The 16,732-nt window shown below is 38.5% G+C and overlaps 1 protein-coding gene across 1 annotated transcript; it reads left to right on the top strand.

Moving 5' to 3' along the window:
* The first annotated feature begins 14,257 nt into the window (after window positions 1–14,257).
* LOC139188788 (diphthamide biosynthesis protein 3-like) lies at window positions 14,258–16,214 on the top strand. The gene is made up of 2 exons (XM_070806600.1): window positions 14,258–14,720; window positions 16,022–16,214. Exon 1 carries the CDS (start codon window positions 14,464–14,466, stop codon window positions 14,710–14,712), a length of 249 nt encoding a protein of 82 aa, XP_070662701.1. The 5' UTR covers window positions 14,258–14,463; the 3' UTR covers window positions 14,713–14,720; window positions 16,022–16,214.
* The last annotated feature ends 518 nt before the right edge of the window (window positions 16,215–16,732 follow it).

Raw genomic sequence — 16,732 nt, forward strand, 5'->3', positions numbered from 1 at the left:
TGCTGATACGAGTCCTGAGAGTACTGATACTGCCCTATAGAATAAGGAGCTACATCACCCTGGTAATGATAAGCACATCCACGGCCCGCCTGACCATAACTGCTAGACCCTGAAATATGTTGAATCGGCACTGGTGATGCGAAAATTAACTTAACACACAAATTAAACCCTCTTGTTGTCAAATTGTAGTATAAATGCAAGTAGGGATCGTTTTAAACCGGAGATTAGGAGGACTTGCTAAAACCTCTAAACTGACTTAAAAACATATAAACAAAGTTAAAAACACTAAACTAGACTCAAAGAACTTAAAACAAACTCAAATGACTCAAAACAAGCTAAAAACGCTCAAATCTGCCTAAAAACACAAGCTGGGCAGATTTGGACTCTAACATACTTTTGGGACACCTAAAAACACAAATCAAAACAGATTTTGACTAATAAAACACTTTAAAGTAAAGGGGGTTTTGGTTTTGACGAATTTGAAAACAAAACAAGTAAATTAAATAACTAATGAAATCTGCACGAATTTAAGTAAATTAAATGGATGGAAGGCTAGCTAGGAGGTTCTTCTCCACACATGACATACTTGCACATAAACCAATTTTCAGTTGTTCTTTCGATCAATCATGAAACTCAACACCCCAGGTTAATTAAGTCCGTTTAAATTAACCTTTAAATTCTCCTTAAGTTATTGAATTGGATGGGAAAGAGCATACTACAATTCAAGCATTCTTCAAAATTTTTTTACGTGAACAACACAATAAAGATAGAATCAAAGATCATTAAGCATTATGAAAACTATAAGTATTGACGAGGCATTCGTTACTATGATAAGCATGAAACTCCTGCCAAGAATTTATTTAACGCGATCGTTTATAAGCGACCTCCACTACTTGTGAATATAAGTTTGTAACTATTAGGTGAAACTCCCTTATACTCTAGCATCATATTCATGCATGCAAACTAAGTGTGCACTCTTAATAAACATACACGAATAAGTTATCAATTAAGCAGTTAAACAAATTGAATTCACAACTTATGAAATCACAACTGAAGGTAATCAAATCATATTGCAAGCATGAACATGGTTTCGAATTCCCCCTAGCTAAGGGGGGTTTAGTTCCTCATACTCACAAAACAAAGATAAACAAATTTAGACATTGAAAACAAAAGAATGAAAACACCTAAAAACGCTCCAACAATCCAACTTGAATGGCAAGCATGTCCAAGGGTCCTCATTCTTTTCTTTGTTACGGCACAAGGTGTGGTTTGATGGATGAGTGGTAAATTATGGTGGTGGATGGATATAGGTGAGTTATGGTGAAGGGTGGATGGGTGGATTGTGTTCTCCCGGGCAAGGAATGAAAGTGTAAGTGTATGGAGTTGTGAGATGTGAATGTAGTGTCTTTTGATGGATCTTTTCTCCTCCCCCTTGTTATGGTGAAAGGTGGATGTATTTATAGGCTAGGGAGAGGACCACCATCTAATTAAGGTGGTAGTGGTGAATGTTGTGGTAATGAGTGGATGTAATAGGTGTAGTGGGTGAGTGTTTGGTAATGAGTGGATGTAAACGGTGTAGTGGATGGATGTTTGGTAATGAGTGGATGTAATGGGTGTAGTGGATGAGTGTTTGGTAATGAGTGGATGTAATGGGTGTAGTGGATGGATGTTTGGTAATGAGTGGATGTAAATGGTGTAGTGGATGGATGTTTAGTAATGAGTGGATGTAATAGGTGTAGTGGATGGATGTTTAGTAATGAGTGGATGTAATAGGTGTAGTGGATGGATGTTTGGAGTTGTAGGTCAACACACTTGCACACACACATGCTGATTTCTAGCCTTCTAATCTTCAAAAACGTCCATCCTCATGTCTCCATGCTTGCACTATCCAATCTTGGCCCAAAAATGCTCCAAAGTGCTCCAAATAGCACTTTGTTGCCAACTTTGTTATTTGAACCTACAAACACACGCAAAATAGCTTAAAGTACTAAAATAACTAGAATTAAACTAAGTAAATGCCAAGAAACAAGCTCACTAAGTTGCATAAACATGCTCCTATCAAATTCCCCCACACTTAGCTTTTGCTAATTCTCGAGCAAAACAAAAGAAACAAAACGAAACAAAACAAACAAAACACAACCTAACCTTCCAACATTTGCCTCAGGGATTTCCAATGCACATGACATGTTAAAAATCATCATTTCCATTGAGTTTGGTTATCTTCACACTTGAGCACAAACTTAATCACAATCACTACTTACTAGTTCATAATTAACCAATTAAAACAATGTTTTGAATGTAGTAACATGCCTTAGAGAATTTGCTCAATTCCTTACAAGATACTCCCTATTTTCACACACATTTTCTGACTACACACCCTACACTAGTATATGTGAGAAGATTAATGTAAACACGAAAGACTAGGACTCACATATGTTATAACAAAGAAAGCAATTTTCTGGAGTTATTAAGCATGTTTAGATATGATATCATGAATGGAATGCTACTACTTAGATGCGAGAACCAGTGACACCATATGCTCATACCAATTTCGAACTCCACAAATTGAAACACACAACACTCAAGATTGAAGTCAAGGGTTGTAACAGGGCTTAGGGGTAATGGCTAATAAAGAAAGGATAGGAATAACAAACGTTCTTAAAGCGATAGCAAGCAAAGCAATGAAATAGACACTTGGAATTCACTTTAGAATACAGAATCAACTTTTAAATACAAAGGGAAGATTCATGCAACACTTAGGGCCGAATTCAATGTTTTGGACCCTTTTTTTAACAAACTTTTTTCTTTTCACTCTTTTTTTTTTCTTTTCTACCCGTGCCTTATTAAGGACTTTGGCACACACACACACAAGAATCACTTCCCCCACACTTGCTTTCTGCAATACATTGATAAAAAATGAGTTCATTTTAAGTCATGCTTTACTATGCTTCAAGAACAAGGGTATGGATGGTCCTAAAACTAGGTTAGGTAAGGATAGTGTGGATTAACAAAGAACATAGGCTTAACAAGGCTCAACGGGGTTAAACTTAAACACATAATGAAATAGGGGCACGGCAATTTGGCTTTGGTGGTCACTACACAACTTTATCTTGAGAATGTGTTATGCAAATCAATAGCATGTTTTGAATGAAATAGGCATAAGTTCTAGCATTTGGAACTAAATGATGAAACGCCTTCTAAGTAGCAACCAAGCAAAGAATAATGAGATCATGCAACGACTTTAGAAAACAATGATGCACAGATTATTAACTCTCCAAATAAACGTTTAGGCTCAAGTCTCACAAGGTTATAGCATACATTTGAGTTCCTTCTTTCAAGCATGTTACAAAACAGATTTTTCCTTTATGATTGCATGTGAATTCATAAATTATAACCACAACCAAGCATACACCAAAGAGTAAATCAAATTTTCATCCATGTTTATAACTCTCTTTAACAATCATGTAATTAAAAACCAAATCCACATCATTGTGTTGGAAGGTACCCTAAGACACAAATAAACATACAAAAACAACTCTTTTTGGGTTTTTCAAAACAATTTTTCAAATTTTTATGAGATTTTTGGAAACACTCCAAAACAGCTTAAAAACACTTAAAACAGCAAGGAACAACACTAGAAGTAATGGGTGATAAACTCCTACGAATTTCATGCAAAACAATGGTTACCCCCCACACTTAAATCAAACATTGTCCTCAATGTTTCAAGCATAAACTCACACAAAAAACAAGCAAACAAACAAACAACGAATAAACATGACAATTATGGCAAAGTAAAAACCAGACAGTAGAGTTTAAGAACGCAAATCTGGTTTTGGAAATAGATGATCTTGTTGTCTTTCCACAGCTTTGATTTCGAACTGGTTTGGAATTCTGAGCGAGGAATATGAGAGTTCCTTGGTTTCAAATCAGACTCCTTCTGCTGGGTTGATTTGATTGTGCAGTCTGCATTCTTCTCTGCTTGTTTCTTCTGCATGGTAGGCAGGCACGAGGTAGAGGTGTTGGTCTGTTTCTTTCTTCAATCTTTCCAAGTGCCCACCTCTTGCTTTCTTTCTCCTTGTCCCTAGCTGAAGATGAATTGGCAAATTATCTCCACATGCTTCGAGGTATCATTTTCACTTCCCTTATCTGTTCCTCAGGCAGATGTGGTAGACGAAGAGGAAGCATAAAATGATGAAGATGAGTACTCGAGAGCAAGGCTAGGTAAGCAATCAGGAAGGGGTTCCAGGCAGTCGGTTCCAGATCGAAAGATTGATACCAAGTGTTGGCTGATTGCTCTCTTTCTCCTTGTCCCAAAACAACGATAAGGAGAATGACAGGGAGAAAACATGATATGAGATACTTTTGCTTTCAACCTTCATGATATGAAATACTTTTACTTTGGATGAGTTGTTTGCAGAGGTACCCTAAGGAATAAGGAACACTGAGTGACTTGAGAGGGTTTGTTGGAAAGGCATTCTTGGAGAAGAAAAAGGATTATGTATGTTTGCCTTGCAATGGAGGGTGAAGGGTGACATTTATAGGAATTAATAACTAGTACTATTCTTTCACTCTTGTCAGCAACCGTTGAATGATTTAATAGTAAACTTTACGTGTTTTCTACTTCACAAGAGATCTTCGACAGATTGCCCGTAATTTTCGCAAGGCTGAGTGTGCATGTGATAGGCGCTGACACGTCTGGAAAAGCAAGTGCCTCTCCGATATTTGGAATCGACGCTTAGATAAACTGCCCGTGATTTCTGCAAAGTTGACTTTGCATGTGACAGATGCTGACACGTCTGGAAAAGCAAATGCCTCTCCGATATCTGGAATCGGCGCTTCGACAAACTGCCCGTGATTTCCGCAAAGCTGACTCTGCATGTGACAGATGCTAACACGTCTAGAAAAGCAGATGCCTCTTCGATTTCTGAGCTTGCCTCTTCGATCTCTGAAATCCCGTCGAGTGCAGAGGTTGCATGTGACAAGTGCGGACAAATCTGGAAAAGAAGATTGGCCGTGGTTTCTGAGCAAGCCCAGCTTTTGAGAAAGCTAGCGCCTCTTCGATTTTTGAGTTGGCCTCTTCGATTTCTGAGCTCGCCTCTTCGATCTCTGAAATCCTGTCGAGTGCTGATTTTTATAGAGGTACGCAGGACGTTCAAAGCACACTTGAATTTCTGCTTGTAGAAACTCCCTTCTTGCACTTCTACGATCTTGACTTGTCCGACCTTATCTTTCTTTAACACCTCTGAAAATGTCTGGCCCATCCGACCATCGTTTTGACTTGAACCTTGGTGAAGAGGCAGTCCCGCCTTCTCCAGACAACATATGGTGCCCATCTTTCATATATTCTACTGGTCCCCTTACTGTTGGGGATTCGGTGATGAAGAATGATATGACAGCTGCGGTGGTGGCCAAGAACCTTGTCACTCCTAAAGATAACAGACTACTTGTCAAACGGTCTAATGAGTTGGTTGTTAAGGATTCTCTGGCTCTCAGTGTACAGTGTGCAGGTTTTGTGTCTAATATGGCCCAACGCCTCTTTGCTCGAACCCGTCAAGTTGAATCATTGGCGGCTGAAGTGATGAGTCTCAAACAGGAGATTAGAGGGCTCAAGCATGAGAATAAACAGTTGCACAGGCTTGCACAAACAGTTGCACAGGCTTGCACATAACTATGCTACAAACATGAAGAGGAAGATTGACTAGATGCAGGAATCTGATGGTCAGATTTTACTTGATCATCAGAGGTTTGTAGGTTTGTTCCAACAGCATTTGCCTTCGTCTTCTGGGGCTGTACCGCTTAATGAAGCTCCAAATGATCAACCTCTGATGCTTCCTCCTTCTGGGGCTCCGCCGACTGCTGAGGCTCCGCCGACTACTGAGACTTCTCCTAAGCAGCCTTTGTGAAGGCTCCCTCTTGTAGCTTTTTTCTGCTTAATGTTCCTTTTTTTTATGAAAATGAATGTAAAAATACCTTGCATAATTGTCAGTGTTTTAAAAATAAACTCACACAAAAAACAATTAAACAAGCAACAAATAAAAATGATAATCATGGAAAAATAAAACTGCAGAAAAGGGAAGGTTTTTAGAAACACAAAACTGATTATGGAGCGATTCAAAAATCTTCCTTAATTGAATACATGGGTTGCCTCCCAAGAAGCGCTTGCTTTAACGTCTTCCAGCCGGACGAAACTTCCTTCTAAACTTGGATAGGGCCCATAACATGGAATTGATCCTTGAATGGACGGTGATACTTGACGTGATCCGGCAATGGTTTAAATTCTAGTGTAGGTGTCTGAATCATCAAAATCAGCAAGTTAGTATATAATAAAATTGAAGTTGGAGAAGATGGCTTAATTGCTTGCTCCAACACAAACTCAATTACGAACACCATATTTTTGAAGGTTGCAGGGATATGGGACTTGGCCAGATTTGGTGTTTTGAGTGTTATGACTTGTCCCGTGTCATAAAATCCAACTTCTTTAGGAATTTTCATCTCAAGTATATCTTCTTTGATGAATTCTAGACATTCCCCATCCACTTCTTGCTTTTGATTATTTGGAAAGGTTTTGAAGATGACTTTCTCACCCTCTTCTTCCTTGGATTGCATGATTCTGCAAGGAATAAGGACATTTGGTGAAACAGGGTCAAGACAAATTGAATTTAGGCTTACCTTGGTTGTAATGGAAGGCATAGAGGGCATATGGGGCTGCAGTAAAAGTGGTTCTTCCCTTGTCGTGGCCTTGTTATTCTCCTCTTCTTCGAGCAGCAGTTGTTCATCCATGTTTTGGCTTGGTTTAGATGTCTTGGGTTCACCTCCAACCTCCATAGCACTTTCCAAAGTGATAGCATCATGGATTTCAAAATCTTCCTTCAAATTTTCAATAGTTGAGTTGGAGAGTTCACTTTGCTCTTCAATTTATGCCATGAACTCCATAATCTGCCCAATTTGCTTCTCCAATTCACCCGTCTTCTTGGCTTGATTTTGCATCTCTTTGTTTCCATTTTCTACTTCCTTATTCAAAGAGGTGAGTAACTTATTAAACATATCATTGTCCAAAGACGTACCTGAATTGAATTGGGTAGATTGTTGTGGTGGCTGCATAGGTCTTGAATATAACTCCTCTTCTTGCTGCCAATACCCATCTTGTTGGAATTGTTGAGGTTCTCCCCACATGTAATCTGAATAATCTCTCCAATCCGAATTGTAAGTGTTGGAAAACATGTTGTCCCATGATTGGCTATGGCCTTGATAACCCCAAGCATCTTTATTCGCAGCGAATTGAGAACATTGATGAGTTGGATATCCTTGCCCATAGGACACACCATATGTAGGGACACTTTGCATTATGGTCCCTTCGGCATATTGTGACAATTGAGAAGTAAGTTTCGCCAATTGAGCTTGAATGGTAGCAAAATCCATGTCTTACTTCTCTAGTACCTGAAATCAAGGAAACAAAACTAAATCAAATATCATAAGTAAAAATAAAAGAAACAAATAGAAACAAAGTCAGTAACTAAAACAAAAGACATGAAAAAGAAACAACAGGGGATTAGCAAAGTTGCTAATCCCCGGCAACGGCGCCAAAAATTTGATGCGCAAATTAACTTAACACACAAATTAAACCCTCTTGTTGTCAAATTGTAGTATAAATGCAAGTAGGGATCGTTCTAAACCGGAGATTAGGAGGGCTTGCTAAAACCTCTAAACTGACTTAAAAACATATAAACAAAATTAAAAACACTAAACTAGACTCAAAGAACTTAAAACAAACTCAAAGGACTCAAAACAAGCTAAAAATGCTCAAATCTGCCTAAAAACACAAACTGGGCAGATTTGGACTCTAACACACTTTTGGGACACCTAAAAACACAAATCAAAACAGATTTTGACTAATAAAACACTTTAAAGTAAAGGGGGTTTTGGTTTTGATGAATTTGAAAACAAAACAAGTAAATTAAAGAACTAATGAAATCTGCACGAATTTGAGTAAATTGAATTGATGGAAGGCTAGCTAGGAGGTTCTTCTCCACACATGACATACTTGCACATAAACCAATTTTCAGTTGTTCTTTCAATCAATCATGAAACTCAACACCCCAGGTTAATTAAGTCCGCTTAAATTAACCTTCAAGTTCTCCTTAAGTTATTGAATTGGATGGGAAAGCGCATACAACAATTCAAGCATTCTTCAAAAGTTCTTTACGTGAACAGCACAATAAAGATACAATCAAAGATCATTAAGCATTATGAAAACTATAAGTATTAACGAGGCATTCGTTACTATGATGAGCATGAAACTCCTGCCAAGAATTTATTTAACGCGATCGTTTATAAGCGACCTCCACTACTTATGAATATAAGTTTGTAACTATTAGGTGAAACTCCCTTATACTCTAGCATCATATTCATGCATGCAAACTAAGTGTGCACTCTTAATAAACATACATGAATAAGTTATCAATCAAGCAGTTAAACAAATTGAATTCACAACTTATGAAATCACAACTGAAGGTAATCAAATCATATTGCAAGCATGCACATGGTTTCGAATTCCCCCTAGCTAAGGGGGGTTTAGTTCCTCATACTCATAAAGCAAAGATAAACAAATTTAGACATTGAAAACAAAAGAATGAAAACACCTAAAAACGCTCCAACAATCCAACTTGAATGGAAAACATGTCCAAGGGTCCTCCTTCTTCTCTTTGTTGCGGCACAAGGTGTGGTTTGATGGATGAGTGGTAAATTATGGTGGTGGATGGATATAGGTGAGTTATGGTGAAGGGTGGATGGGTGGATTGTGTTCTCCCGGCCAAGGAATGAAAGTGTAAGTGTATGGAGTTGTGAGACGTGAATGTAGTGTTTTTTTATGGATCTTTTCTCTTCCCCCTGGTTATGGTGAAGGGTGGATATATTTATAGGCTAGGGAGAGGACCACCATCTAATTAAGGTGGTAGTGGTGAATGTTGTGGTAATGAGTGGATGTAATGGGTGTAGTGGGTGAGTGTTTGGTAATGAGTGGATGTAATGGGTGTAGTGGGTGGATGTTTGGTAATGAGTGGATGTAATGGGTGTAGTGGATGGATGAGTGGATGTAATGGGTGTAGTGGATGAATGTTTGGTAATGAGTGGATGTAATGGGTGTAATGGATGAGTGTTTGGTAATGAGTGGATGTAATGGGTGTAGTGGGTGGATGTTTGGTAATGAGTGGATGTAATGGGTGTAGTGGATGGATGTTTGGAGTTGTAGGTCAACACACTTGCACACACACATGCTGATTTCTAGCCTTCTAATCTTCAAAAACGTCCATCCTTATGTCTCCATGCTTGCACTATCCAATCTTGGCCCAAAAATGCTCCAAAGTGCTTCAAATAGCACTTTGTTGCCAACTTTGTTATTTGAACCTACAAACACATGAAAATAGCTTAAAGCACTAAAATAACTAGAATTAAACTAAGTAAATGCCAAGAAACAAGCTCACTAAGTTGCATAAATATGCTCCTATCAACTGGTGGTAAAGAAGGTTACTAGGGCCTCTACTGATTCTAGGGACAATGCATAGCTCTATGCCCCATTTGACCACAAGTATAGCATCCGCTACTACCTCGCCTACACTCTCCAAAGTGCCGATTATTGCACCTACGACATAATGGTGCACCTTAGCCACAAGAATCTCATTGCCTCTAAAAACGAGGACCTCCAGAAAATCTACCACCTCTAATTTGACCAGTGGAGCTCATACCTCCGCCAAAAGAACTAGAACTAGTTCCACCTCTCTTAAAGCTCTGAATCTTGTAAGGTCCCAAAGATGATGGACCTTTACCTTTATCATCTTTCTTTTGATTTATCTCGCTATCACCCGGAGGTTGCTGCTAATCCGATTGAGATGCTTCGTCGCTTTAGATTGTGTACTAAAAAAAGTGGCGTTTTATGGCGACCACAGCTTCCTGTGCCACTTATCAAGAGTTTTATGAGGTTCTGCTACGAATTGAAGATTCAAAGAATATGCCTAGTGGTAGTGAGGAGGAAGAAAAGTTTCCTATATTAATATTGCTTCCGCATTGTGCATGTAGCTACGTCACCCTCACGTGACGCCCATCATGCTTCAATCCAAGTTGGGGTGTGTCAGTTTGGTATCAAAGCATAAGTAACCTAAGTGCAGTCCAACAGGATAAATACTAATTATACAACACCAAAGATAATCCTACATTGGTGATAATCTGTCAGAGTTGCCGTGAATTCCTCGTAAGCCACCGACAAGCACTCATAACTAGAACCTGGAGAGGCGCAAAACAGAAAGTGTGAGTGGGCAAAAACAAAGCTTTTCAAAACCATTTCATTTATCAAAAGTTTTAACCCCTCGTCGTAAAACCTATATAATTTCTCAGAAAATAGAATATATACATATCTCAAAACCATGCATAGAAAACGATATTCATAAATATGCCATGTCAAATATCTCAAAATAACAAAATAAGTAACTCAGGTGAAATAACATATCAGCCGGATCCACCTTAAGTGGCATGTACGGCTGAATCTATAGCTCAACAAGTATGCATGCACATAAGTCGGAACCACCTAATGTGGTATGTACGACAGGACTGGGTGTAAATAAATATGCTCTAGTGCTACGATCACGTGAAGACTGTGCGAATAATCGCGGGTCACCTACGAGTCGGAACCACCTATAGTGGTATGTATGACAGAACTGTGCACCTAACTTAGATCCAAGGTGAGCGTATAGTGCGAGAAGTGAACATCACATGAAGGCTTGTGCCCTGGCCATGGGCGGGAGCACAAACACCGGGGTGCAGGTTTATAAATTCTCAACACATATCACATAATCATCAATTCACATATAAACAGTCTACAACTTACCTGGTACTTACCTGAAAGCGTCCACAACGTCAAATCATATTTATGCATACTATACTAATTCATACTCTAAGTATAAATCAATATGCATGGTATTTCAAAACATAATTTTATTTAAACGCATTTTCTAGGAAAAATACCAAATATATAATTATGTATTGAAAACCAAAAGCCCACTCACTATATGTGGAAGGGTCGTAACCCCCGAGCCTTGCTTGACTGCGCTCGTCCTCAGGATAAGTCTCATCTATATGCGAAACAACTATATAAACGTTATTTTAAAGCACATAAACAAAACAAGGTAATAACTTCTCGTACATAGCTCAATTGGGGTATTTGAATATACCACCATGACCTACTCAACCTCGGGAACACCCCCATATTTTTAGAAATTTTTTCCAAACACCCGCGCACCCTCACGCGCTGGCCAAGGCACGATCAGACGCGCGGCTCACGCGTAGGCACGTGCCTGGCACACTGACGAATTCCCTAACGGCGTTAGGGAATATTTCATTAAAAATCTGGATATATTGTTAAATATACTTGACACCGTTAGCATATTCCATCAACTTTGACGGAATATTCTCCTCCTTCTTCCTTGGTTCGCCGGAGTCCGGTGCCGGTGTCGCTATGATCGCCGAAAACTGGAAAAATCTTTAAAACTTCATTTTTTCTTCATTTCTCAACTAAAATTCATGAATTATATACCAAAATGAAGCTTGAGATGAGAGGAACAAAACCTTACCACTCTCAAGTATTAAATCCACTGGAAACTTACGGGAAAAACCCATGATAGTCTGGCCACCTCTGCAACTCAACGGACCCGAGTTTCCCGACGTTCAAAACCTTCCAAAATTCTTCTAAAAGCTTCGTGAAGACAATCTAAGACTTTCCAAAAGCTCAAAACTTTAAGAAACACTCGCGATCACTGCGAGTGAACAGTGCACCTCATTGGGGGTTTTCGAAGCTTTCACGACCAACCAAAGGTATAGATCGAGTCCTGAGCTCACAAGGAACACGAAAATCACTTCTTCGACATCGATCCGTGCCTGCAAAGGTTGGTTTGAAATTTGTTCGTACAATTGTACAGAAATGGAAAGAAATCTGAGAGAGAGAGAAAGAAGAAGGTCAACGGGATTGGTTGGTATGTGTGTGTGGTCCATGTTTGGCCAACCAAACCAAAAATAACTAAAACTTAATTTCCACAAACTTAGGAATAAATTAAATCGTTCCAAAACCTAAGCTTAAACCACACCACCACAATATAACTTAACGCCCAAGGGTATAAAAGGAATTTCCACGCTATCGAGGATAAAATAATATATACATTTAGGGCGGGCTGTCACAGTAGGGATCTAGCACTTAGGCATCTAGGCTATAGGCGGGGGTCTAGGTAAGGGCCTAAGTGTTTGATTTATTTTAATTAAACTTATTATATAACATATAAATAAATGTCTACTTATACTTAAAAAAATACATAATTGTATTGGGATACATAAATGGCAAAATAGAACGACAAAAAAATTATAAAGTACTAGAACATATTGAAAATATGAGGAACACTAAAAAGTGCGAAACAAACAATAAAAAGCATTAACAAATTAAAATTTAATGTACGTTTTGTAAAGATTTTAGTGACGGCATATGGTCTTTCCCATTTAGCGTTGGAGATATTTTATCCTCAACACTAACAAATTAAAATTTAAGAAAGAAAAAAAAAAGACTGGAAGTTCAGCCATAAAAACGCTATGAATTTGGAAGCATGATCATCTTCATTGAAATTTTGTTACATGTGTTTTTCAGTTTCTTATGTCAAATGATGTGTCCTAATTGTTTAATACAAATTTGTTTCATGTTTGGTTTTTTTATAAAAACTATTTTTTTATGAGCTCTACCAGTAATCTGTTATTTTGTCTAGGGTGTGTTTGTTGCACCGGACTATCTCGGACTGGACTAGCTTCAGGAACTAAGCTGAACTTGCTTAGACTAGACTAAGCTGGACTGACTTAGTGAAGCGTTTGATGCAGTGTCGGACTAAAAACAGAATAACTATTAAATTTAGATACTATATTATTTAATCTCTATTTATTAATATTTTATTATTAATCTATCATTTTACTTGTTTCTAGAAACACCTATCTAATGGCTAGTTTTTATTTTTCCAAGCATATCACTGTTACCCATTCCATTTTCCTCCGCTACTCTTTCCTTCCCCTCTCCCTCTTTTTATCTGGTTCACCATTTTTTAGACTTCTCTTCCACTCTTCGTATACATCTCTCTATTTTCCTCTGCCTATCTCCCTTCCATCCCCTCTTTTCCACCATCCACTCTCTCCCCAACCTCTCCCTTTTTTCCTTATGCAGAGGATTCACCAGAGTTCACCACCCAACGCCTCCTCTGATTTTCTCGAAAAATCTCGGGATTTTCTAGTGATTTTGCATTTTTGTTTTGAATTTGTTCGGGAGATTCGTCTGCATGTGCTTTTGGGGGAATTTTAGATGTTGGATTTTGAGGTTTTTGTTTTGAATTTGTTCTGGAGATTTATCTGCATGTGCTTTTGGAGGAATTTTAGATGTTGAATTTTGAGATTTAGGTAGTGGGTGGTGGTGGGTTTCAGATCTGGACAGGGGTAAGTGAGTAGGAGTTGCAGACAACAAAGGTGTGCAAACGATGTTGGCGATGGGATTAGCAATCCCATGGTTTTGGGGGTCTCACTAGGACGACTTAGCGAAGCTCTTAGTCGGAACGAGTCCGACTTAATCCCATTAAAGTTTAGTCCAGCTTGCACCAAACACGGGATTAGTAGTCTTAGCAAAGTAGTCTAATCCAGTGAACTTTAACGAGGGCAAACAAACACGCCCCTAGGGTATAGGTGGGGGTTTAGACCCTTTTTTAATCGGGTAGCGGGTAGGGATCTAACACTTAGACGTTTAGGGTATAGGCGGGGGTCGAGGTAGGGGCCTAGACCCTTTATTTACTTATTTTAATTAAACTTATTATATAATAAATAAATAATTGTCTACTTATACTTAAAAAGAATACGTAATTGTATTGGAACATAAATGGCAAAATAAAATTACATAAAAATTAAAAGTACTAGAGCCTATTGAAAATATCGTTTTCATTTCAAATTTTTAGAAAATATCAAATTTGAAATTTTTGGTTTAGATTTAAAATTTTAATGTCGAAATCGAAAATACCATCCTAAATTACAGTCCTAATAAAAATCTTGAGAAATGCTAAGGAGTCTTTCTCAAAATAAAACTGTTCATGCACTTTTTACCTCCTCATATTTTTAACCTAAAGTATTATAATATTTGTACATACTAAAAACATGAAGTAACGAAAATGCACATAGGGCTGAAATTAATTACCGCATATTTCATTATTCCTTCTTTTCCTTTCGTCGGATATAAATACGACATTAAATTGTGTGAAGGCATATCAACGGCTGATCTTCCAGGCGACTTCATCAAATTTCCAATTAGGGTTTCGGCATTCTTCAATTAAGCTTTTGCAAGGTACCAAACTTGCCCAAACCCTAAATCCAAAATTCAGGGGAGCCTTGGCTGAATCAGAAGCTGAAACTATGTCTTACGACGACGTAGAGATCGAAGACATGGAGTGGAACGAGGAGCTGCAGGCGTACACGTACCCGTGCCCGTGCGGGGACTTATTTCAGATCACAAAGGACGACCTGAAATTGGGGGAAGAGATCGCTCGGTGCCCTAGCTGCTCTCTCTACATCACCGTCATTTACAACATCGAAGATTTCTTGGATAAGAAGAGCAACAAGCCCCTCGAGCCCTCCAAGCAGCAACCAATCACTGTCGCGTAAAATTTCAGGTTAATTTTGCCCTAAATTGTTCTCTAATTTGAATTATCATACTTGTTTATCACACTCAGCAATTGAATGTTCCTTTCCAGAGATTTTTTATTTATTTTTAATAATTATTGTGAATTACTGTTTATTCCGTTTATCAAATTAGGTGGGTGATGCCTATTTTTAGGGATAAAAAGTGGGTTTTGTTTTTTGGGGGGCATAATGTTTATTATCAATTAGTCAGTTCAGTTTCGAGATTGTTTCCCATTTTCTGGGAATACCCATTATGATGTTGAAGCTGGGATGGATGGGTTTGCAGACGTTTGTTTCCGTTAGTTTTAGGATGCATGTTAAATGGGGGCTCAAACTATGCCCTTGTAAAACCTCCACAAGAAGCTCTCTGTTTGTTTCTTCTCTTCTTTAAAAAATATGATTTGGGATGAGTGCTTACAAGGAAATTGACAGTATATTTGTTCAGAGAGCATGATGCCTGAGTTGTTGGCACTTTCAACTGTGAAAACTTAGCGCAAAAGTGGATGGTTCTGTAGTCAGTATGTCAGGGCGGACTACATTGCTAAAGTCAGTGTTGCTGCGGCATAGTATTGGAGATCATCGCCCTTTGGAAAGCCTTGTTACTTGTTGTAACACTCTAATGGGAAAGTGTCCTCTCATCTTTCTCATGCGTGTAGGAAAGTAAAACAGTAGTTAATAGTGTGGCCTTAGGCTCTCACTGGAAAGAGTCTGGACTTTGTTTTCTGCCCATTTAAGTCAAGGTTTTTCTAACCTGATTTGGGTCAGTAGGCTTTAATTGATTTGCTTGCAGTTTGTTTCATCTATGGTCTTTCACTTCTGTTGAGAAAACTATGACTTTCGAGCAGTTTCACTCATTTCAAAGATTTTTCCCAAATGAGCTGGTTAGTGGACTTAGGGGATTCCTTTCATTGTACTATTCCAATTCTGTAAGTTGATTGTCCGAAAGTAAAGAGGTGGTTATCATAGTTCCGTTTATAGCAATGAAGAGTAAAACCTAATGTATTTGGTAGTTTTGTACCATTCTAAATAAGGGCTGTTATAATTTGTAATGCATTTGGAGCACAAATTGCAGCGGCACTGCAACTAGCCATTACTTCAGTTTCCTTTTATAGGTTGTGTTGCAGCATTTAGTTTGACAGGATGAAAATTAAGTTGGAAATCTTCACTTTCAAGTAGAATTGCTGCATTGTGCGCTGCTCATGGTTTTTTAACGCGGTTACTTGAAATTATTTCAGTTTGGTCTAGTCTGTATTCCTTATAATGCCCTTCTGCGAATGCTTCTGTTTTGCAGATGACCTTATATGGAGATAGCAAAGTGGGCGGAAGGATTCTTCCCGAGTTTTGTTAGATATTGAATTAGATATGAAGTGTCCAATTGAGAGTGAGTAATATTTTTGTATTCAACCTGCAAAGGAAAAAGTAGAATGTGATATTCTAACACTAGTAAACATAAAAAGAGAAATCATCTTAGTCATTTAAAAGAATCTGAATGTGTGTTTGGATCTCAATGTATTATTACTCTTCTGATGGGGAGTCAGATACCCCGTCGTGGCTGGTTTGGGAGAGATTGTAACATGTAAGCGTGTATGTATTATCCTATCAGTATCTCTCTCATCATGTGACGTGTCATAAAGAAAAAAACAATTTGATATCAATTCGTTACCCACTGATACGAAACTCCAAACTGCGAGTTTCATGCAATCAAACAGCGTATGGAATGTATGGTTACTATGGTACAGGAATGCCTGTCGGCCATGTTCGCGCAGACCCTGGATTTTACTCCTCCCTCGGTTCATCGCTACCATTTTCATCTTCTACACGGAGCAGCCCAAAACGATACTCAAAACACGCCATGTCAAAACAACGCTAATGCTGCTCTCCCATTGCTCCAGCGTTTGTAGTAGCAGTAGCACCCAAAATGCAACCATCCATGGCAAGTACCTTTCTCGAGTCCATGTTACTCAGCAAGTGTATCAGGATTCAGGAATGTGTTGCCATTGCA

Source organism: Malus domestica, chromosome 10, assembly GCF_042453785.1.
Source record: "Malus domestica chromosome 10, GDT2T_hap1".
Classification (NCBI taxonomy): Eukaryota; Viridiplantae; Streptophyta; class Magnoliopsida; order Rosales; family Rosaceae; genus Malus; species Malus domestica.

Bases quoted from the DNA above. Each gene is read 5' to 3' on its own strand.
- LOC139188788 (XM_070806600.1), top strand. From the start codon at position 14,464: ATGTCTTACGACGACGTAGAGATCGAAGACATGGAGTGGAACGAGGAG.